The 23,672-nt window shown below is 42.8% G+C and overlaps 1 protein-coding gene across 1 annotated transcript in view; it reads right to left on the reverse strand.

The window, feature by feature from the left end:
• LOC147679625 (SEC14-like protein 2) overlaps positions 1 to 23,672 on the reverse strand; it is a 269,075-nt gene that overhangs the window by 144,161 nt on the left and 101,242 nt on the right. Inside the window, exons 4-5 of the mRNA XM_086943202.1 lie at positions 22,663 to 22,725; positions 15,797 to 15,985 (exon numbers count right to left, since the gene is read on the reverse strand). Coding sequence (XP_086799328.1) covers positions 15,797 to 15,985; positions 22,663 to 22,725 — 252 coding nt within the window. The remainder of the gene's footprint in view (positions 1 to 15,796; positions 15,986 to 22,662; positions 22,726 to 23,672) is intronic.

Below are 23,672 nucleotides of genomic sequence, written 5' to 3' on the forward strand. Positions count from 1 at the left end.
GCTTCCTCCGGAAGGAGAAGTTCAAGATACTGACACTGGCTCAGGTCTTAGCTGCCCTGGACCCGGGAGACTGGATGGTAGCGTTGGACTTGCAGGACGCTTATTTTCACATCCCCGTCCTGCCGGCCCACTGGCGTTACCTGCGGTTCACGGTAGGCCATGAGCACTTTCAGTTTACCGTGCTCCCCTTCGGCCTTACCAGCGCCCCACGGGTGTTCACGAAAGTGATGGCGGTGGTCGCAGCTCATCTGTGCAGGTTAGGGGTGTCAGTCTTCCTCTACCTCGACGACTGGTTGTTGAAGGCAGGCTCGCCCCAGACAGTCGTCAGCCACCTCCAGACTACGACCGACCTTCTGCACCTGCTGGGGTTCTCCATCAATGTGCCGAAGTCACACCTGTGTCCCTCTCAGAAGCTACTCTTCATCAGAGCGGCTCTAGACTTGGCGCAGTTTCGGCTTTATCCTCCTGAACAGTGGGTTCAGGATATTCAGGCTCTGATTCCGATCTTTCAGCCTTCATGCCGAGTTTCGGTCAGGTTGACGCTGCGGCTTCTGGGGCTGATGGCCTCCTGCACCCTTCTGGTGCATCACGCCAGGTGGGCCCAGCATCAGGGCAACTTGTCCGGCCATGTCTTGATCTCGGAGGGCACTGCAAGATAGTTGCAGTGGTGGCTCACGGACCGCGATTGGGTCAGCGGCAGATCCCTCCCCCTACCCCAACCGGAGCATGTAGTTGTGATGGACGCGTCCCTCCTGGGCTGGGGGCGTCACATGGGGGAGACGGAGATCAGAGGCCTCTGGTCTCCGGCGGAGTCCCGGCTCCACATCAAGCTTCTGGAGCTGCGGGCGGTCCGGCTTGCACTGAAAGCATTCCTCCCCTCTGTCCGGGTGAGTGTAGTGCAGGTGTTCACGGACAACACCACCGCCATGTGGTACTCCAACAAACAGGGCGGGGGTGGGGTCGTGGACCCTGTGCCAGGAGGCTCTGCGCCTCTGGCAGTGGCTGGAACATCAGGGCGTGACCCTGGTGGTTCAACACCTGGCAGGTTCCCTGAACGCCAGGGCGGACAAACTCAGCCGTCGGTGCATGATGGATCAGGAATGGCGTCTGAACTCGGACGTGGAGCAAGGTCTCTTTCAGCAATGGGGAGAGCCTTGGTTAGATCTATTCGCCACAGAAGAGAATGCGTAATGTCATCAGTTCTGCGCATTGGAGTTTCCAAGGCGGCACTCGCTCGGAGACGCTTTTCGTCATGAATGGAGTTGCGGTCTGTTGTACGCCTTTCCGCCTATACCATTTCTGCCCAGAGTGCTGAAGAAGATCAGACACGACCGGGCCCAAGTCATCCTTGTGCCTCCGGACTGGGCACGAAGATACTGGTATCCCGAGCTACTCAGTATGTCAGTCGACCCCCCGGTTCATCGGCCTCTTCAGGAGGACCTTCTGTCGCAGCGGCAGGGGACGGTCCTCCACCCGAACCTGTCCAGCCTCCACCTCCATGCGATTGAGCGGCGACAGTTGAGGCCATTTCACTTGCCTCCTGAAGTCTGTTATGTGATTCTGGCAGCCAGGCGTCCCTCCACAAAATCGGTATACGCCTGCCGGTGGAACAAATTTGTGGCATGGTGCACAGCAAAAGCTGTGGACCTTCTTTCTGCCCCTCTTTCTGAGGTTCTCCTTCTTTCTCTGGCCCAGCAGGGCTCTGCTCTGGGCACCTTTTAGGGCTACCTCTCTGCCATTTCCGCCTTTCTACGGCTACCTGATCAGCCCTCTTTGTTCAAGTCCCCGGTTGTAAATAGGTTCTTGAAGGGCATCACTCATGTTTCCACCTGTTCCTTTCGTGATGCCACAGTGGGACTTGAACCTTGTTCTGACTTATGTGCGCTCCCTTTGAGCCACTTCATAACTGCCCTCTTCGTCTTCTCACTCTTAAAACTGCATTCCTGGTTGCCATCACCTCTGCCAGGAGAGTGAGTGAGCTCCAGGCTCTTTCTTCACAACATCCTTTCCTTTCTGTCCATCTGGACAAAGTTGTGTTGCGGACGCGACCCTCTTTCCTGCCCAAGGTAGTCACAGCCTTCCACATCGGGCAGTCCATCACCTTGCCCACTTTCTTTCTGCCTCCGCAGCCCTGAAAGAGGAAGAGAGGCTCCACCGTTTGGACCCAAAACGTGCGCTCTCATACTATCTGGATCGCACACGCCAGTTCCAGAGGGATGACCAACTTTTTGTTGGTTACGTGGGCGCTAAGAAAGGACGGGCGTTGCACAAGCGAATCATTTCTCGGTGGGTCGTCTTGGGTATCAAGGCATGCTATTCTTTGGCTAAAAAGGAGCCTCCTGTTGGGCTGAGGGCCCATTCCACTCTGGCCACGGCGGCTACTACTGCCCTGGGTCGGAGAGTCCCCTTGCATGACATCTGTCTGGCAGCTACGTGGGCCTCGTGGCCTCGCTGCACACGTTTGCTAGACACTACTGCCTGGACAGCCAAGTCCGGAGAGACTTGGCTGTTCCATTCTCCAGGACTTTCTGGTGGGATCATTAGTTCGCAGACCCACGGTTGGTATTGCTGGGGTATCTATTCTAAGGTAAGGAATCTAATACTAACCTGTTTCTTTCAGATGCACAAGTTACTTACCGTCGCACTTTCCTTTATTTTCTCATTTTCCCCTTCTCTTTCATTATATCCTTCTCAAGTTTGTTCCTTCTCTTCAAAATGTGTTTCCTCTGCTTGGTTCCACATTTCGTTTCCTTCTTTTCCCTTTTCCAGTCCTTATTTCCTTTTCTCTTTTCACCTTCAGTCCCTACTTCTTTTTCAACTCTTCTTTGTTCAATTTTGTTCCTTATCTCCTTTTGTCCTTTGTTCCATCAAACATATTCCTACTTCTTTCCTTTCTCTCTTTCTATATTTTCTGTGTTTTTTTCCTTTTCTTTCTTTCTTATTTTGCCTCCTTACCTCTTTCTATGTTCTCTCTACTCCTCCCTCCCTGACCTCTAGCTTCCTTCCTTCCTCTTCTCTGTTCAGTCACACCTTTTTCTCCCTAACTTCTTTCCCTCCTTTCTTGCAGTCCCTCTTTCGTCCTCTCCTTCTTTTCCAATATATTTCTTTGTTTGTCTCCATCATATCGGCTCTCCTTTCTGCAAGTCTTGCTTTCACACTTTCATTTCCATTCTCTCCTGCCATCACTCTTTCATTTCTTTTCTCTTTCGCCCCTACACTTGTATTATATCCTTCTCAAGTGTATTCCTTATCTTTCATACTTCTTTCCTTTCCTATTCCATTCCTCTGCGTAGTTCGTTTCCTTTCCTTCTCGCTTTTCCATTCCTTGTTTACTTTTCTTTTCACCTTCAGTCCTTGCGTCATTAAAATCTCTTCTTTGCTCATTTTTGTTTCTTATCTACTTTCTTCCGTATTTATGTTTTCTACGTCCTTCTTTCCTTTCTCTCTTTATACCCTCTTTATATTCCTCTTCTTTTTTTCTTTTACCTTTCTAATTTTGTTTCTTTCACCCGTTCTATCTTTTCTCCATTCCTCCCTCCCTGCCCTCTTTCATCCTCTCCTTTGTTCATTCTCACCTTTTTTCTTTTCTTTACTTTTCCTTTCTCACATTCTTATTTTCATATTCCTCTCATTTCTTTCTTTCATCTAATTTTTGCCTCCAATATATATCCATGGACATAAGCATGACTACAACAATAGGTTTACTGGTAAAGCCCAATGAATCCTTCATATACATATTGTGCTAATAGTCATAGTTAAAGGTATCATTTATATGTTACAACTCTCTTTCTGTGTGTCAATGCTTAATCATTTTGCCAAACAGCAATAAAATATCAATAGCCAGCTGTGTCAATACTTTTTCTAGCATCACAACAACAAGTCAACATTATTCTTAATTTTAAATATTTAAGGCAGGACCAAGATCTATAATGGAAGTCCTTCAGGATGATCTCTCATAATAGCCAGTATCTCAACCCCTGAATTTTATAACAGAAAGTGACACTTGCATCTTACAAGTCAAAGTAAAAGGATTAAGCAGCTCCTTAAGAACCCTTCAGGATGCTGCTGTCATGCCATTAATAATTTTCCTCAGTGGAACCAGACTAGGTGTTTAAGGTACAGTGTTTAGGTTGCTCAGCATTTTATCCCTTATTTGAAAACTAGACAGTAGCTCCACATGGGTTTATTTGATCAAAAATCGCTCTCACTATTTCTAATTCCTATTTTACAGAAGGAAGGTATTAAAAAGGTTTTCATTGGAGGGAAATAAACTGAACTGAAATCAACTACAATAAAGAGGATGTATGACGTTACAACGCAGGCTATTACAACGCCTGCCTTTACAATGCGGTTTTTACATCGCAATCCATTACAACGCATAGCGCTTTGGGGTGCTGGATAGTGAAAAGTTTAATTTACTATTCCAACACCAGTCCCCGTGGACACTAGGGAAGGTGTTGGATAGTAAATTAAACTTATTCCCTATCCTAGAGCGCCCCCCAGCGCAATGCGTTGTAATGGTTTGCGTTGTAATGACCGCGTTGTAATGGTAGTGCGTTGTAAAAGTTTCGTTGTAAAGGTTGTTCACCCAATAAAGAATTTCTCTGTCTTTCTTGTTATCCTTCTTTTATCTTCATCTTTTACATTCTCTTCAATGTTTTTCTCTTTTTCCCCTCTTGCTTTCTAGCTGCCTCTTCTTTCTCCTTCTCTCTTAATCTACTTTCTTTCCCTCCTTTCTTGCAGTCCCTCCTTTCGTCCTCTCCTTCCTGTCTTATTTTCAATATGTTTCCTTGTTTCTCTCTTACATATGTTTCTCCCTTCCTTAATTTCTTGCTTTCTCACTTTCTCTTTACTACTCCACTGCCTTCCCTCTTTCCTTACTTTTTCCTTCTCCCCTTCTCTTTCATTATTTCCTAATCAAGTTTATTCCTTATCTTCAGTACTTCTTATCTTTCCTATTCCTCTGCGTGCTTCCCCATTTCCTATCTTTCACCTCTCTTTTCCATGTCTTATTTCCTTTTCTTTTCACCTTCAGTCCTTACCTCTTTTCCCTCTCTTTTTTGTTCAATTTTGACCCTTATCGTCTTTCTTCCTTTGATCCGTCTTTCATTTTTCTAATTCTGTCAAACTTTTCTCTCTTTATATCCTTTCTGTGTGCATTTTTTACTATACTTTCTTTCTTTCTTATTTTACTTCCTTCCCTCTTTCTAGCTTCTCTCCATGCCTGCCCTCCTCCTTTATTCCTCTCTTTTGTTCATTCTCACTTTTTTCTTTTCTTAACTTTTTCCTTTCCCACATACCTATTTTCATATTCCTCTCATTTACTTCTTTCTCTCATCTAATTTATGCCTAAAATTTATATCCATGGACATAGGTATGACTACAATGATAGGTTTATTGGGAAACCAATGAAGTCTTTCTGTACATATTGTGCTACTAGTCATAGTTAAAGATAAAATGTATATGTTAAAAATATTTTTCTGTGTGTTAATGCTAGTCATTTTGCCACACAGCAATACAATATCAATCACCAGACATGTCAATTATTTTTCAAGCATTACAAGTAAACATATTCTAAATCTAAAATATTTAAGGTAGGGCCATTATCTATAGTGGAAGTCGTTCAGGCCCTATCTCTCGTAATAAGCAGTGTCTCATCCCCTAAACTTAATATCAAAAAGTGGCACTTGCTTCTCACAGGTCAAAGTAAAAAGATTAAGCCGCTCCGGACCCTGCAGAATACAGCTTTCATACCATTAATCATTTAGCTCCCTGAAACCGGACTGGGTGTTTAAGGCAGTGTTCCAGTTGCTTGGCATTTATGTACCATGATCTGATAACTAGGCAGTAGCTCCACATAGCTTTATTGGATCAAAGGTAGCTCTCACTATTTATAATTTCTATTTTACAGGAGGACCTATAATAATAATCCACATTTGGTTTAATTGAAGGACAAGAAACAGAACTGAAATAAATTGCAATAAAAGACTCCACCGAATTTATCAAGATCACTTTATGGAGAGAGGCAATGTAATTTCCAATAAAATGGCGAATATATTAAAATCACACATGTGACGCTACCTGGATTTAATGAAGAGAAGATCTTAAATACAAGACAATATGGCGTACTTAAAGTAAGTTTAAAACAAAGACAAAATATACAATAATAGACCCACCACCCCTACCCAAATGTAACAAAAATTGCAATTAATAACCTTCAAGCCTTTTAAATAACTTCCACAAAAACAACTAACTCATCTCAGCGTCCAGTACTCTTTAACCGTAAATAGTGGCTACTTTCTTCTGTCATTTTGAAACATGTTTTGAAATAATAAAAATATTTGAAAAATAAACTATTCATAAATTGGAATCATTAAATACCTACTGCTATTATAAACAATCTCATACAAATTTAGCTTAACAAATCACTAGATCCCCTCACATTTTAAAAACAAAATGTTATATATGAAGGTATTAAAAAATAACTTCATAACCAGCCTATAATCCCACTATAATTATTCAAATAAAACTATTATATTTCCCGTACAAAAATGTAATATTCTTTTAACAACCCCAGCATCCCAATTACAACAGTACCACAACAGCAAACAAAAACATTACACTCCCCAGAGTATGATATAGTAAAAGAATATCCCCATTACAAATGTTTTCCTCATAATTACACTAATCCTAAAAATAAGGCCAAAAAATCATAAAAAATCACTTCCTTAGAATACCTTATTCGACGATCTTTAAAAAAAAAGTCAGTATCTTCTCAAATTAGCAATTTGAACCTAGAAAAGATCCTCTTTTCAACACAACCTTTTTTGTCACTCCAACCCAAAAAATATCTCATATATTATACAGCAGCAGCCTGCAAATAATATTTAAAATTAACTTAAAACCACCATAAGAACTAAATCACACCCAGTACAAACAATACCAAATAAGTGCTCACCCTAATGGAAGATTATTACAATACCATTGGTTAATCATATAGAGTGCAGCTCTTCAAAGTAAAATATATACTACAACTAAAGTACTTTTTATAAATACAACAAAGTTATATACTCACTAAATAAAGTATACATACTACCAAAATATAATCAGTTTACTATATACAAATACATAGATCCATTAGCAATATTTTAAATATGTAATGTATATATTTATATATGGATGTAAAACTAATCTTTTCATATATTTGATTCATAGACTACAGAAGACCTGCCAGAAAAAATAACTTCACATATATGGAATTGAAAAAAACATGCAAGAAACAATGACACTAACAACACAAGTTCAAGGCAATGAAAACTTACAATCAACATTAATATTGAATCATTAATGGATTGATTTATTATCATCCCACAAGTACATTTGGCAGATGAATTAATTAAACATTTACCAGTAACATGTACAATCAATAACAATGGACTCATCAAAGACATTCTACAAGAACTTTTAACAGTATGAACAAATAAAGAAATGTACATGCTTTATATTAATTAAAATGTTCTTCTGCTATTCAAATAAAATCTTTGCACAAAAATTAAAATCCTATATACATATACGCACAAAAATAAACAATAAAAAATTAAGAAAAAATTAAAAAGGAGCCATTTTAAGTACTTACACTTACTCATTGAAACAGATATACAATTGTATGCTCCCAATACCCTTTGTATTCAAAGAGAAAAAAAACAGACTATAGAACATTTTCTCTCACAAGCATTAGTTATAACTTGCTACATATCTTTCACTCTCAAACAATGACACAGAAGCTAATCCTCTATTTTTTCACTTCTCCTGTAATCATTATCCTTCTAACAAACACAATCTGTTCCCCCTCTCTTAGATTGACTCATCCTCTCTCTTGCTTCCTCTCTCTCATTCCACAACACACAAATCCATGCTGCATACATCCACTACACACAACTCATTTTCACATTTCATAATAACATGCCACACAATTCAATAGAACACACATCTGCTCCACATCATTCCACTCCATGCCATATAATTTCAAACCAATAAAATAAACTCCACATAATTAAACTCTGCTCCATACCACAAGATTCCACTTCACATTACACTGTGCTGCATAATTCCACTCCAAACCATATAATTCCACTCCACACAACACAATTCAAGTCCAGATAATTCCACTACACATAATTGCACTCCAACCTACATTTATTTATTTTTTTATTTATTTTTACAATTTATAGAGCGCGCAAATTCCCTTGGGTGTCTCGGCGCTATGGTCAACAGGGTCATGTTAGTTTATTGGGTAAAGAGCCAGGTTTTAACATTTTTTCTGAAGCTAAACAAAGAGGGGCTGGTTTTAATATGAAGAGGAAGAGAGTTCCAAAGTTTAGCAGTTGTGACCAGAAATCTTCTGTCACCCCATGAGGCCTTGTTAATAAGGGGACAGGCAAAAGGAAAGCTGAAGCAGAACGGAGGGATCGAATAGGGGTATAGAAGAAAAAGCTTTTTTTTAGGTATCCTGGTCCTAGATCTCGGGTGGCCTTAAAGGCAATGCATAAGGCCTTAAATGTGGTTCTTGATCTTATGGGCAACCAATGTAACTGAGTAAGGACTTTTGTTACTGAACTGAATTTAGGTGTGCCTGATAAAATTATTGCAAAAACAACATGTGATGGACTGAATGTGGACCAATGTCACACACTCCCCCAGTCAAAAGATCTGGGCCCAAATCCATCATTTTTTGCACTCCACACCACCCTGGGTCAGATAATGGCTTTATGCAAATCAGCTCTGACCCTGTGCCCCATGGGAACAGTCCAGTCCGAACTACAACAGCCATATCTTTCCCAGACCGGAATCAAGCATCCGAGGACCGGACCGGTTTCGAGGTAACACCTCTCATCAGCCCGGCTAGCTTGACTCCAAGTGGTGTGGAGTGCCTGGGACCCACGTCTGGGCATCCCCAGCGCACTTAGGGCGGCAATTGCAAAAACAACATGTGATGGACTGAATGTGGATCAATGTCACACACTCCCCCAGTCAAAAGATCTGGGCCCAAATCCATCGTTTTTTGCACTCCACACCACCCTGGGTCAGATAATGGCTTTATGCAAATCAGCTCTGACCCTGTGCCCCATGGGAACAGTCCAGTCCGAACTACAACAGCCATATCTTTCCCAGACCGGAATCAAGCATCCGAGCGGCAGCATTCTGCACAAGTTGGAGCTTTCTTATTACTTTTTCCTGGGCGTTTAAAAGGAGGGCATTACAATAATCCATTTTTGACATTACTAATGTGCTTATTAGTGTCTTGCTTACATTGTCGGGGAGCCACGGTGTGATTTTAGTTATCCTCTTTAAAGTGTGGAATGATGAAGAAACAATAGAATTAACATGAGGGAGAAAGGAGAGTTTATCATCAAAGATCACTCCTAAATTTCTAACCTTGGTGACTGGGCAGGGAGGAGATCCTAATTCCTCAGGCCACCAAATAGGAGAGAGATTTCCAAAGGTCATGACTTCTGTTTTGTCTGAATTTAATTTTAAGCAGTTATGTGCCATCCAGCTAGCATTCCCTCTTGAAAGCTTGCTGCCACTACTCCGCCATCCCTATGCACCGACAGCACAAGTTGGGTGTCATCGGCGTAGGAGGTTAACCCCATTCCAAATGCTCTGATAATCCGTGCTAGGTCCAACGCGTATATGTTAAATAGTGTCGGACTTAAGGATGAACCCCACATGGGAGCATGAAGGCGGGGGAAGAGAAATCGCAGAGGGCAACAGATTGAGTTTTGTTAGTGAGAAATGAGGCTAGCAGAGTTTTTGCAATGTTTTTAATGCCTAGGGACACACATTTACATTCCATGTAGATTCACTCAAATCCAAAACAAATATTTACACTCCACAAAATAAAGTCAACTTCACAAAATGCCACATAATTACCCACGGTATAATACTACTCCACACCATGCCTCATAATACCACTCCAAACCATGCTAAATAACTCCACATAATTTTAAGCCACACATTTCTGCACAAAACAAAATGACACTACACATAATACCACTCGGCACCACATAATTACACTCTACTTAATACAACATAAATACACCCCAAATAACTAAATGCACTCTATGCCATATACCAGCAATCCACATAAATGCACTCCACACCATGACACATAATTCCAGTAAGCATAATTTTGTGCAATGCCACACAGTTTCACGCCACACAATTCAACTCCACTCATTTCTAATGCACACCACATAATTCCACACCAAACCACATATTTCAAATAAACAACACATTTACACAACACACTACATACCTCTAATCCGTACAAGAAATTTACACCACATAATACAATTCCACATGCCAATCCACAACACACAATGCCATTCCACATAACTAACTCCATAACACACAAACTCACTCTACATAATTCCAGTATGCCTAATACCATTCAATTCCTATACACATAGTTCTACAGCACACCGTGCCACATATTTCAAGTACACAACTACACACCACACAATTCCACGCCACACAATTCCACGCCACACAATTCCAATTCACACCCATCTCTCCCTTGCACTTCCACCAGCTGTCATCTTTCCCCATCACACCCATTGCCCCGCTCATCTCTCCCTCACACTCCCACTACACGTCTGATCTTGCAATCTCACTTCCCCCTCTCATCCCTCCCTCACACTCCCCATCTCCTCTCTATACTGGCAGCTCACACATGCTACCTTCCTACACCTCTTCGTGCTGTGCATTGGTCCACCTCTCACCTCCCCCCCACACCTGGGTGCTTCTCCTACTCATCCTTCTCTGTGTCTCTTTCATACCATCTCTTACCCCTCCCCATAACTCTCTCACGCACTCTTCCCGCCTCTCTTATATGGTTTACTTCAGGTCTTCGAGCACAATATCTTTCTGGTGCCTTTTCAAGGTGTCCGTTACTCAACCCCACGCCCGCCCCCCTCTTCTTGGGGTGTCTCTGCTTGCAGAAACCCTCGCTCTCTGAGTCTGTGGCCTACTGTCCCCTTTTTCTCTCTTTCTCACACACTTTCTTCCCCTCTGTCTGGAGTTTATTCAGCACTACGTGCACAGACTACCTATCCCACTGTAACTTCCTTTCTATCTATTCTCTGCAGATTGCATCCCTATCTATTTATCATGCCACATTATCCCACTACACAAATAAACCACACACTTCAACTACTAACAGTTCCATTTAATTCACAAAATTCAACTCCACATCACATACATCCACTCCATACCAAATTGGACCTATTAAATTGCAAATGCTTGTTACTTTAGCAACAAGAAGAAAGCAAGTATATGAGCCCAAAACTGGAACCAAATGAAAGAAATATATGTTAAATGTATTAGAGTTATCAGTGCACCAAAACCCAATGTCCCTGTGGGATTATTTTTGCTTGTAAATGTCTACATTTCATGTTGGGGTGTCATACGTAGTCAATTTAAAATGTAAACAATATTTTTCAAATGAGTACTTTTTAGGTCTCGCCTGTCAATGCACTTGCGCATTGAGCTTGCGAGATTATAGGGGCTTATCCAGAGCTTAACTAAACTGGCGATTTCATGCAGTGCACGAGGACACAAGCACGCGCATTTCCCCACATCAAAGCCATCAGCCTCCCTCCCACAGGCTTCCCCAGCGTGCGCAGTGCGTGCTGGCCTCACTTCTCCTCCCCCCTAATTGATTTTTTTCACGGCCGCCAGGCCGTGAGCTACATCAAAGGGTTCGGCTCCCCGCCCCCTGCTTCACGGACGCTTCTCAGGCCACCAGTAGTTGGGTACTTCCTATGTCGAGAAATGCAGTGTTGGGAGATCGCCCACGTCCACTTTTCATTTCCTCTGCTGCAACTTTCACGGCCGCCAGGCCGTGTCTCGTTTTAACTTGTGTTCTCCTCCCCCCAGTGTACTTTTTTTTATTTTAAACTTGTTTGATGCCCTTTCGTTCTCCCACCCCTTGCTCGCATTTTTATTCACGGCCGGCCGGCCGTACTTTCACTTTCACGGCCGCCAGGCCATGTCTCGTTTTAACTTGTTCTGCCCATGCTTCTGACCCGTCCAGACTGTACTGCTGGTATGGCCTCTTTTTCTGCGTTCCTGCTGCCTGTAGCTCTCCTAAAAGTAGTTGGGTACTTCCTATGTCCAGAAATGCATTGTTGGGAGATCGTCGCGTCCACTATTCATTTCCTCTGCTGCATCTTTCACGGCCGCCAGGCCCTGTCTCGTTTTAACTTGTGTTCTCCTCCCCCCAGTGTACTTTTTTTATTTTAAACTTGTTTGACGCCCTTTCGTTCTCCCACCCCTTGCTTGCTTTTCACCGTGCCCCCCCCACCTTCTCCTGGACAGTCCCCCCCAACCCGGTTCTTCCCTCCTTTACTGGCAATCCGACCCGATGACCTGTAGACTGGCCCATTGTTCAATGTTTTCTACTGTTGGAAGTGTGCAGCATATGGTCTAATGTGCTCTGCATTTCTTTCAACACTGATGAAGTTTGTATCAGAACTTCAAGGCAAACGCTTTATTTAGCAATTACGTTTAATTGACAAAGCCCTTGCTGCCGAGTTCACTGGCGCGCTTTCCGCCCTCCTCCTCGCATGACGTTACCCATCCGCATAACCACCAAGCCCATGCCACCTTCGCCCGCTTGAACCTCCCGCTCCCTTGCAACTGCACTTTTCTTCTACCATTCAATCTCCATCCCACCGCAACTTTGGTCCCCCGCTGCGTCATCCCGACCCCTCCCCCCCATTCTGTGCCCCCCGCAGTCCGGACGCCCTCCGCCTCAATGTTTTTTCCATCCCTTTATGTAGTTTCGCATACTTGATCGGCTGTGAGTCTGTGTCTTCACAACCTCGGGGTGCAAGACTTCCGTCGGGGAACACTGTTGGTCTCATTGGAATGTAAGGTCCAAAATACAAGGGAAAGCAGAACAATTCAATTATTTAGTCGAGGGCGCTAAGGGCATAGTAGCCAGGTTCTGAGCTGGGGTGGTGCAGTGAGCTAAAAAACGTTGATGGATCAAGAAATCTGTTGACTGGGTACGAGTATTCTGCTTAATTCAGAAACTCTGTCCATCACCACCCACTTTTCTGAATCGTTTTGTCCACCACAAGCGTGGAAGGGTATGCTCAGATGTGAGTCCCTTGCTCACTGCACCATCAGGATTCAAGCAAGGCGGGCCGAAGACGGCTGTAATGCCAGAAACCGGTCCCCGGAAGCTTGTTTTCTTTCCAGTAAAAGAATTGGCTTGGTAGTTTGGTCTGCCCTGTTCCCATGATGCACTGGGCCAGGGACAGACTAATTTGCATGTAGCCAGGTTCTGAGCTGGGATGGTGCAGTGAGCTAAAAAACGGTGATGGATCAAGCCCTGATCTGTTGACTGGGTACGAGTATTCTGCTTAATTCAGAAACTCTGTCCATCACCACCCCCTTTTCTGAATTGTTTAGTTAGTGAGGTACTGAAACACAATGGGAAATGAATTGTGAAATTTTGAAGCATTTTTTAGGTTTTAAAGGGACGGCAAGAATAAAGAATTTGGAAGAAACCAGGTGCTGTCGCATAAAGTGTGGGGAAACAAAAGATGCCTGCATAGAAGGAAGATAGAGATTCGGACATTAACACAAACAAGAGCCCTTGGATTGGAGAATTAAAGCTTGACAAAAAAGGACGCGGCCATGGAGGAGACTGAGAGAGTGACAGATTTGTAAAATGGAGCACTGGAGGGGAGGGGTGTAAAAACACAAACATAATGAAGGAATCTGTATGGAGGGGGAGGGTGGAGGAATGACGAATAGGACAGGCACCACAAAGGAAGCTGTAATTGCTGAGAGGGGTGGGGACAAACTAAGCATGTGAATCGAAAAACAGAATGCAAGCATACCTTTCTATAATATACAATGTCTCTCACCTTGGTATTAAAACCAGATATTGTGTGTTCATTTGTGTAAGGGGTTGGCTCCATTCCCTTCTAGTAAACAATATCTCTCACAAGCAAGAGTGCATGCACTGTCACAGGTGAGACCTAAAATCGCTTTGTCAATATGGATACCTCTACACTCACAATGCTAAACAGCCACAGTTGCAATGACCCTGACTCCAAGTTAATAATACCACTGTAACAAAATTAATAACAAGTCTCTCAATACTGCATGTTTTATCATTCAAATATGAGCTTTAAATATGTTTTAGAACTGATGGGTTGTGAAAATCCACACATTTACATCAATACAAGCTTTTCAATTTTGGTATACATATATTAATTTAACAAAGAAAAAACGTCTAATTTAATTGACTGGCCTGCACATAGGAGAGCTATTTATAGGTAGCTGGAGAGCTACCAGTAGCTCACAAGCTACTCATTGGAGAAGCCTGGTCCTCACTAGGGTTGGGCGTAATTTGCGAAGTAGCGCTACGCGTAGCTACGCAAAGTGCACTTCGCACTACGCGAGCTACGCGTAGCACTTCGCGAACTGCGTAGTAGCATGTTCGCACTGTGCAAGATGTCGTTTTCAATGATTGCACAGTGCGGAAAAGCATCCGGCACTGTGCAATCATAGAAAACGGTATCTTGCACACTGCGAGCTGTACTTTTCTGCCGCTCGAGTACATTTTTACTCGAGCTGCAGCTTTCTCTGGTAGTTTCTCATGGCGAGCGGTCGCGACCACTCGCAATGAGAAACCTGACCTCCCCGCGTTGAGAATCTAGCCTGGAGGTTTATTTTCCATGCTCGCGATCGCGAACAAGGAAAAAGTCTCACGAGAATGTAATTTTGCTTGCTCGCGGTCGCCAACTTGACGCTGAGGACCGTGAGCTAGCAAAAAATGACCGCTGCACTACGCTACGCATGTTTCCACTGTGCTATGTGCAGTTTGCGTAGTGCGAAGTTGCGCAAACTACACAAGCATAGCGTAGTGCTTTGCCCAGGGTTAGTCTTCACTCTATAGCTCCTCCTGTGGCTAGTCTGTGCTTTCTAAATGTTGGCACTTTCTCCCTCAGATTTGTGTGCATTCCTACTATCGGTGCACACTGCTGTTTAAGTAAACATTGTCTTCATATCAGTACTCACTTTCTCTGACATTGTCTGAACTCGCGCCACCTTAGCCTTCTTTCCTGCTCAGCACTCACCTTTACTGACATTCCTCTCTGCCTTCAGTTCAGTATAGCACTCATCTTTGTTTACTGTTGCCTGTATTCTCACCAGCTCAGCATTCACCATCTGCAGCCCCATCACCTCAGCACTCGCCCTCCTGCAAAGTTGTCTGCAATCTCTCTAGTTCAGTCTTCTTTTTGTCATACAGCAATCAATACCATGGCCTGGGAGCGTGTGGAGTGGGGTGCTAGTGAGAAGCACCACTCCCGCTTTTTGTTACAGGGATCCGATATTGCAGCACTGCTGCAAAACCAGCCCCTACCCCTCCAGCCCACTGGGGAAACGCACGGTGCCCGCTACGCCCAGTCCTGCCCTGATCAACACTCACTCAGCTCTTACATTATTGGAAAGCTGTCTGCGGCACTTGCTTTCAAAATCTCAGAGTTTGCCTTCTCTGATATCACTCTGCCATCTGTCTAGTTTAACATTCACATTCTCTCATAGCTGTGTGCACTCCCTCCAATTTCGGGTTCACTTCCTCAGACAGCAAACTGTACTCTCATCAATCAGCACCCATCATTTTGTACTATTTCCAGCTATGCACTCACCTTCTTCAATATCAGTCCGCAATTTTTCCAGAACAGCACTCGACTTCTAAGATCCTACTCACCTCCTCAGACAGCCGTCTGCCCTCCTGCTGCAGTTTTTCACAGTCCCGAGCCTTGGTTTTGACAAGGTCTTGTTTGGATGCAGATAAGAGCAAACCTTTAACATCAAGAGGGCCCAAAACATCGTACCAGACAGGGCTTCCCTCGCGGTCATGGCCACACATCCCTCCGGACATGTACAACTGGACCACCTGCAAGCAGAAAAGGCATGTCAGCTGGGGGATGGAAGAAGAGCCAGCACTGTGGACCTCAACAAAGAGGCCATGACATTCATCCTCCTTGCTTAGCTCGGAGACCTACTATTATATTATTCTCCATGTGGTTCATTTTTCCACCTAGTGATTTGGGAGCTAACGTGTTTTAACCAGCTGGAACTTCAGAAGCAACATCTTTTCCCCAGCAAGGATGAGTTGGTGCGGGACGATGAACACACTTCGGTGGATTAGCTTTCTCTCTTTCGCCATGCCTCCTCCTTCTATTAATGGGGATCATCTTTCGGTATAAAGCAAAATACATGTCCCGCTACATTTGATCTTCTAAATTTGTGTTAGCTGAACAGACACGTTTTCATCCTTGTGAATACTACCTTGATGGCTTACAAAATTGAGATCGATCTTGAGGCATAACTATAACCATTGTTGAAGAAGTGTGATGGGGAAGCAAAAGGTTAGATATGGAATGAAACTGGCTTGCCCTGCGACCCATCTCTCTTTTTGGACGTACTTGCTTTAATTTAAAATACCCTTCAGCCCTGGAACCAGAAGGGGTAAACATCTGTAACAGAAGATATAATGAAAAGAACATCACTCTGCATGAGTTCCTTCTTTTGTAGCTGTTTGCCAAATTACAGTTTGCCTTCTAACTCGATCATCAAAATATTTCTATTAGATAAAATGCTGTATTGTGGAAAATCTTCACAACACCAAATGCTTGTGCTTAACAGTCAATTAATTGTATAATAATTGTTGCATGGTTTATCACCTAGGGACCTCTAGGTGTCAGCTTTGTCTGACAGAGGAGCACACATACAGCAACTCTTTCATCGGTAGGGAGGCATGTTCCTAATGGACAATGGGCAAATGCCTTGTTTTTCTCAGTACACCTTTTTTGGTACACCTGGGGCGTATCTGCCAACCTCACTGGCAGCGGTGGCCGGCACAGGTAAACTCGGTGTGGTGGGAGCGGTGTGAGGCGAGAAGTCGACAGACGATGGAATAGGTATATTTAATTAAATAAATAATACCTATTCCGTTGTCTGTCGGCTTCCCCCCTGCCGCGCTCTGCCCCGTCCCTCCACCCCGCCGCGCATAAATGAGCCGGCCGCCGCTGTCTGCTGGTTCTTAGGCCATGGCCCATGTACAGGACAGTAAGGCGAGAGTGTTAGCTACATTTTAAGAATAAAACCTGGTTATAAGTAAATCATGACATTGATACAGCATGATCTTAAATGTTTACTTGCATTGGATGCTGTATGGAGTGTTTTGGCATCACACTTGCAATATTTTTTTATTTCTGTCTTTGGTTTACCTGGTTGTAGATAATGTAAAAGACTGCGATGGTTGTCTGACACCTGTGAATTTGCATACCTCAAACACCGAAATCTGAAATATTAGCATTTTTTATTTTTGAAGATAGTGCTCAATTATATTTCATTGGGATTTGCTAGGAAAGCTCTGCACTGTGTATTTTACATATTAATACGAGAAGTTTCATTCTGCAAGCTTAATTATAAGTGGCTCATTTAATAGCTATGTCTGTGCAAACACCTATTGGAGCACGTGGCAGTTCTTGGAGTTTATCCAGAACTCCACTCTTCAGGCAGAACGCAGAGTGGGCAAAACTATGTGAACTTCGCCGACGGAGCTGAGTTTACCGTCCACTGCTAATGAAAACAAACAGATCTGAGAAGCAATGAACACTTGATCAACTGTATATATTTTTCTACAATAAAAAATTACAGAAATAGAGAAAACACTCTGCAATTTCCTTCGAGGAATACAATTCAACCTAAGTAGAGTCTATATGCCTCCGGTGCACCCCTTTAAACTGTGTTACACTTTATCACTAGTTTAGTCCGAGTACAGACACTTCTCATTTTACTTTAACTTGAGTTGGAACACGGCGACCCTCCTCCACCCTTTCGAATAAAGAAGAGTGCGGTTATTGAGTGCTAATAGGTGAAACATGAGCCATAAATGATGCAAAAGTAACAAAAGTTGAAGAAAGGTAAAGACCAATAAAATGTTGATGGGCCTTTTGAATTTTATGAAGGTTGATGTCCTGTCTGAGAGTGACAGGAGATGTCCTTTCTGGAGATGAACTGTGCAGGTATACTTACTGTACCCGAACCGCTGTTGGCCAACAATTGTAGTCGGGTCTCCTGGCCCCATGTCTTATCAAATCAAAAATGGTATATTAAGATCTTTGGTTTGTTTGTTTCTTACATGTCTGGTTTTGAGGATCCGACTGGTATCTCAGTTCCAATCCTTGACACTCACAGAATGTTTTTTGCTGAACTTCAAAACATCTTACACAAACTAATTATACAAAAGCAATCTACTATGATCAGGAAGAGCAAATGGTTTAACCACGAATGTAAGCAAGCTAAACTTAAATTGAGGGCTGCTGCTAAAATATATGTTTGGGACAAAATAAATGAGGCTAGAAGGCTATTCTGTACTGGCCAAAGCCAAGGTAGAGTGGAATGATAAGGCTGGCCAAGACCGACTAGTAGCACATAACCAGAAGGATAACAGAACCTAATGGCGTATTATGTCTAATGGTGGTACAGACAATCCTCTGACTTTCCAACACCACATACAGCCTGAAAATTGTATTTTCTTATTTTAAAGTATTATATGCTCCAGCGGATTCTGCCCCCTCCGCCACTATTCCGTTAAGCCCAAAGAGGGCAGTTCCCACATCACGAGTGAAATCCTTTAAGGCTCTGAAACTTGAACCTGTGTAGTTTACCCTAGACGAAATAGCAGATGCAATTTCTCCCTAAAATCAGCCACGGCTCCTAGACCTGACTAAATACCTAGAGACCTGTTCAAGTCTGAATCTTTGATTTGGACATCTTATCTCAAATGTAATTACTCTTGGAGCGAAAATTCTGGCTACCTGGAAAGCTGCTGAAATTATACCAGTGTATAAGAAAGGTGACCCATGTATTCTTTCAAATTATAGGGCTATAAGCCTCCTGAACAATTTACAGAATTGTTTTGCAAGGCAGGTACTTATCATCACTCCAAGCTGGCTTTCGTCCTAAGTCCAGCACGTCTGACTAGGTTTTTTCTGATTGGCTCATATCTATTGGAAGTAGGTTTTACTTTGCAAGCAAAGATTGTATGTGGCCGTTGTGGATCTCAGGGCTGCCTTCAATATACTGCCCAGAGAGAAACTGTGGAATGTGCTGCTGAAGCTAGGGATACCCAGAAATCTGGTCAATCTTATAGTATAGTAAAGTTGCACACTGGAAATTATGCTCAGGTTCATTGGCTCAGCATGGATTTCATTCCAGTTTTGTGCAGCGTCCATCAGGGGTGTTTCCTCACCCCCACTTTATTCACTCAATACATTGATGATGTGGCTCAAACCCTTTTAGATTGTCAGAATGACTCTCCTCTTCTAAATAACAAAAAATACCAATTCTATTATTGGTTGACGACTCACTACTTATTTCGAAATCTTCCATGGGACTCCAAACACTAATTAGCAAATTCCAGGATTTCTGCACGAGCAGAGGCCTACAACTAATTGCATCTAAGACTGAGTTTATGGTATTCGGAGCGGGGAGAGGCAGGGCCTGCATTGTGAGAGCATTGTGTCCTTGAAAGAGTAAATCATCTAGATTACTGAGGAGTTAGATTTACTGATAAATTTAGTTGGGGTCCCCAACTTAACAAGAGAATGCTTCTCATCAAGCATGGAGCTTTGGCTCCTTTGTGGCAGCATACAAAGTCAAACTCCTGTACAGTATCGCCTGCACTAGAAGTGTACCGTGCAAAAGCCCAGAGCGCTGCATCCTTTGTGGCAGAAATCTGGGGATAAACTAAATCCCAGCAACTGTCTACAGCTAAAAATAGTTTTGCAAGGTCTCTGCTATCTTGTCTGGCCAGCACCCATTGGATTCCACTTTTTTATGACTTGGACATCAATTGAGTTAACCATACAGTTGCATTAAAGCCACTGACATACTGACTACGCCTGTGGACTACCCCAGAACTCATGGAATACAGGGATTCGGCTAAGAAAATGACGAACCGTAGGAATGTCTGGCAGATTCTCTGGTTTAATTTTGTATGTAAGTGGTTTTTGATACTTGGGCTTGAAAATCTTTGGAATAAGGTTAGCAACAACTCTAACGTGGAAGCTAGAATGTTTAAAACACATTTTTGGCCTTTTACGCACGAGCAATGATTTATGAGTAAGACAAGTAGGCAACTAACTGACAGATTGTTGGAATTTAAGGATATTCCGATGTTTGAATCCTACCTTGATTTGATAACACCTGCATTTACAAAGGGTTTGTATGTGCCTTTTCGCCTTGGTTGCCTCCCATCAAAGGTTTTTACCTCTAGGTGGAAGAAAGGCACTGGTTTTAATCTCTGCCCTGCTTGTGGGATGACACCCGAGACTGTGGAGTTCCCACAGTTTTTTTGTCCTGAATATATACATCTAAGGCGCAAATGGATACAAACAATTTGTCTAAATCTCAGATCTAAATCTTATCTAGAAGTCTATAGGATTTTGACTACAGAGACGTCGACTCCTCTAGTATTCGCTGTCAGCCACTACCTAGCTGCAGTATTGCGCAAGCGTGGACTTATCTTGTCTGTGGAATGCTGAAACAATCGAGTTGTATTGAATATCATTTTATCCTGAGTCTCTGCTGAATTAATTTAATGAAGTCTTACATTACTATTTTGTGAGGGAGCCATGCATTAGGTTGCTATATTCTGTTGAAAGATGATTTTTATAGCATTTTACTGTATAGGTAATATTTATTTTTTATAGATGGTACTTTTTTAGCTTTGGATTTTTTCTTTTACTATGAGCTTTGATGGTTTTATAATATAACTGAATCAAGCATATTTGATGATGGTGCTACGCCTGCGCCGCAGAGAAAGTGGTGATAATAAAGCTGTTGTTGTCCTGATGAATGGCTTCAAGCTCAGGTTTCTGAACTGATAATGAAAGGTCCTGTTAAAAGTGATACCATTTCTTGAACATGTTTATGACTGATGGAGGAATCTTTCATGAAAACCACCTATCACATAATGGTATTGTACCCATCCTCCCCTTGTAGTGATATAAGCTAGCAAGATCAAGCCTTGCCAATTTCTCTTCCACAGAAAAGGGATTGATGGAAGAATTTGAACCAACAATTCTTAATGAGTAATTCCTCTAGGTAAGGTCCAATCCATCATTTTAGCTACTTTATTCCATTACACAAAATGACCAAATATGAATATCAGTCTTGGCCACACTCCAAAAGAAGAAGTCTAGGTCAAACTGATAGGCCATGTCCACTCTACACAGGAACACTAGAAGCCCTGCATACATTTTGGCTTTATTGTGGCTCGACAGTGTTGTGTATCTATGTAACTAGGCACAGTGGGTTCAAGGCTCACCTATAGAAAAGGGTGAAAAGTTCTCAAATATGTATCATTGATTGAAAGGTACTTATTGCATCCTATATGTTATTGTGTTTTTCCAATAAAAAGAGGGTGGTAACATAAAAGGTGATTAGGAAGAAAGGACATGGCAAAATTACTTAAGAGGCATTTCTGCAATATTTTAGTTTATTTGTGCTGTGTGAAAACTTTATTTCTTCCCCATGGGGAGTCAGGGGAATTGATATCTCTATAGTATTTACTCTTCAGTAAAACACCAGCACGCTGCAACATTAATTATTTTGCTACCCTTGTGCAAAAGTTAAAAAAAGTTTAATTGCCCAAACAGGATCGCAACAAAGAAACTTGCTCCTGTTTTAAAGAAACGCAGTGGTCTCTCACTCAAATATCTGAATTTCACACGGTAGAGGCTCACTGATGAAAGCGAGAGCAATCCGAGAGCGTAGGGCTCTATACTCCCTTTAGAAACTGCTCTTTGGTAGATCCAAATCTATCCTCACTAACCCCGATCTTCAAGGCAATTAACAGAGAGAGAGGCAGAAACAGAAAGTGTCTTTTTCAGTTTCTATAGGTTTCACATACTTGCTTCTCCCTTACCCCCATGCATCAACCAAGAAACTGATGATGGGCAAATGGTGAGATGGTAAACCCTGTGATGTAATTTGATGACATGGAGAAGTGTGGCTCAATGGTTAGAGCAGAAGACCCTGATGCAGAGGTCTGGCCTGGGACCAGGGTTCAATTCCCGCCTCGGCGGGTCTTGGGGTCAATTTCCTCGGACCTGATAATTCTCGCCTCAGTGCCTATTCTAATCATGGGTACAACTCTGGGCAATAGCTTGCTTAATCTCCACAACGGCCCCACCAGTGCTGGGATGCCTGGCTTCACCTTGGGGGTGCCCAGGAGTGGGCATTTCACAGGGAAAAGCCAGGAAGGGTTCCACAGCGGTATGCGTACAGCTATACAAGTACAAATTAATTTCATTTCATTTCATTTCATCAAAGTGCCAGACTCATTGACTTCTGCAACCCCTGAAGGCTTGGTGAAAAGGCATCCATGGGAAGGAGGGAGTGGAGGATAGGCAAAGGGAGAGAAGAATATTGGTTGGAAAAAACAGTCTGACAACAAAGATGGGAAGACATTGTGAAGATGAGATACATAAGAGAAGAACACATTAAAAAGAATTGAGTTTAAGGGGTTATGTGGGGAAAGAGTGCATGCATGCTCACCTCTGGGGGGCTCCAATTTGTCACGATGTTATCAGCATCCATATGCTTCCGGAACTCAACATGCTGGTGAAACAAAAAAAGAACAAGTAAGAATAAATGCAAATCTCTGTGGCTTTGTGCTTATTTGCGTCTCCATTCCCGCATCACAGTGTAATGAGGAGATTAGTGAGGGGCATATTCCCACCTTCTGGGGCATCAGTCCTGGAACAAGAGAGTTCTTCTAGTGCACTTCAACCCTGACCTAAATCCCCCAAAACAGAAAAAGTGGCTAGATCTTGAGTCTCCACCCTTTTCATTAATAAAAGCCACTTACATTCAATGAAAATCATGCAGAGCTACTTATATTGTTTGTGTTGTGCACATCAGGCAAGACTGCATTAGCAGCCACCCCATGCAAGATTACCAACCATGATCACTTCAGGGCATGATTGCCAGCAGTACTGTATATAAGCCTCAGCAAAGCTATGTTCTATGTGAGGTCTATTGACCTTGCCAATGTTTTTAAGCCATCTCCACACAACTGCTGTGAAACATGACTGAAAGAAAAAAAAAGTGCTATGCGGTCAACACTGGACACTTTATAGCGCTTTTTGTTTTACTTTCAACACAGCTGTATGGCAAAGAAAATATTGACAGAGTCAAATAGCTCAACTATTTGGCAGAGTCAATGTTTTTTAAGCCAAACGAGGCACCTTTTTATTTTACACTTTCATCCATACTGTGCAGCAGCTGTTTTGCTGTACAGTATGGGCAACAAAAAAAAACACACACTGACAAAGTCAATAGAAAGGAAATCCCTGAAGACTTTACTCTTCAAAGACGCGTTTACATCCCAGTAGTTAGGTCGCCATCTCTAGACATTTCTATACTTTCATCTTGTTTATTGTTGCAGTACCTGGTCAGAAGCGCTTTGAGACGACATGTCGGTGAGTTGGCGCGATACAAAACCCAGTTACAAATTACAAATTACATAGATCTTGCATAGGTGAGACCTATTGGCTTTGCCAGTG

Source organism: Lissotriton vulgaris, chromosome 11 (assembly GCF_964263255.1).
Source record: "Lissotriton vulgaris chromosome 11, aLisVul1.2, whole genome shotgun sequence".
NCBI lineage: Eukaryota > Metazoa > Chordata > Amphibia > Caudata > Salamandridae > Lissotriton > Lissotriton vulgaris.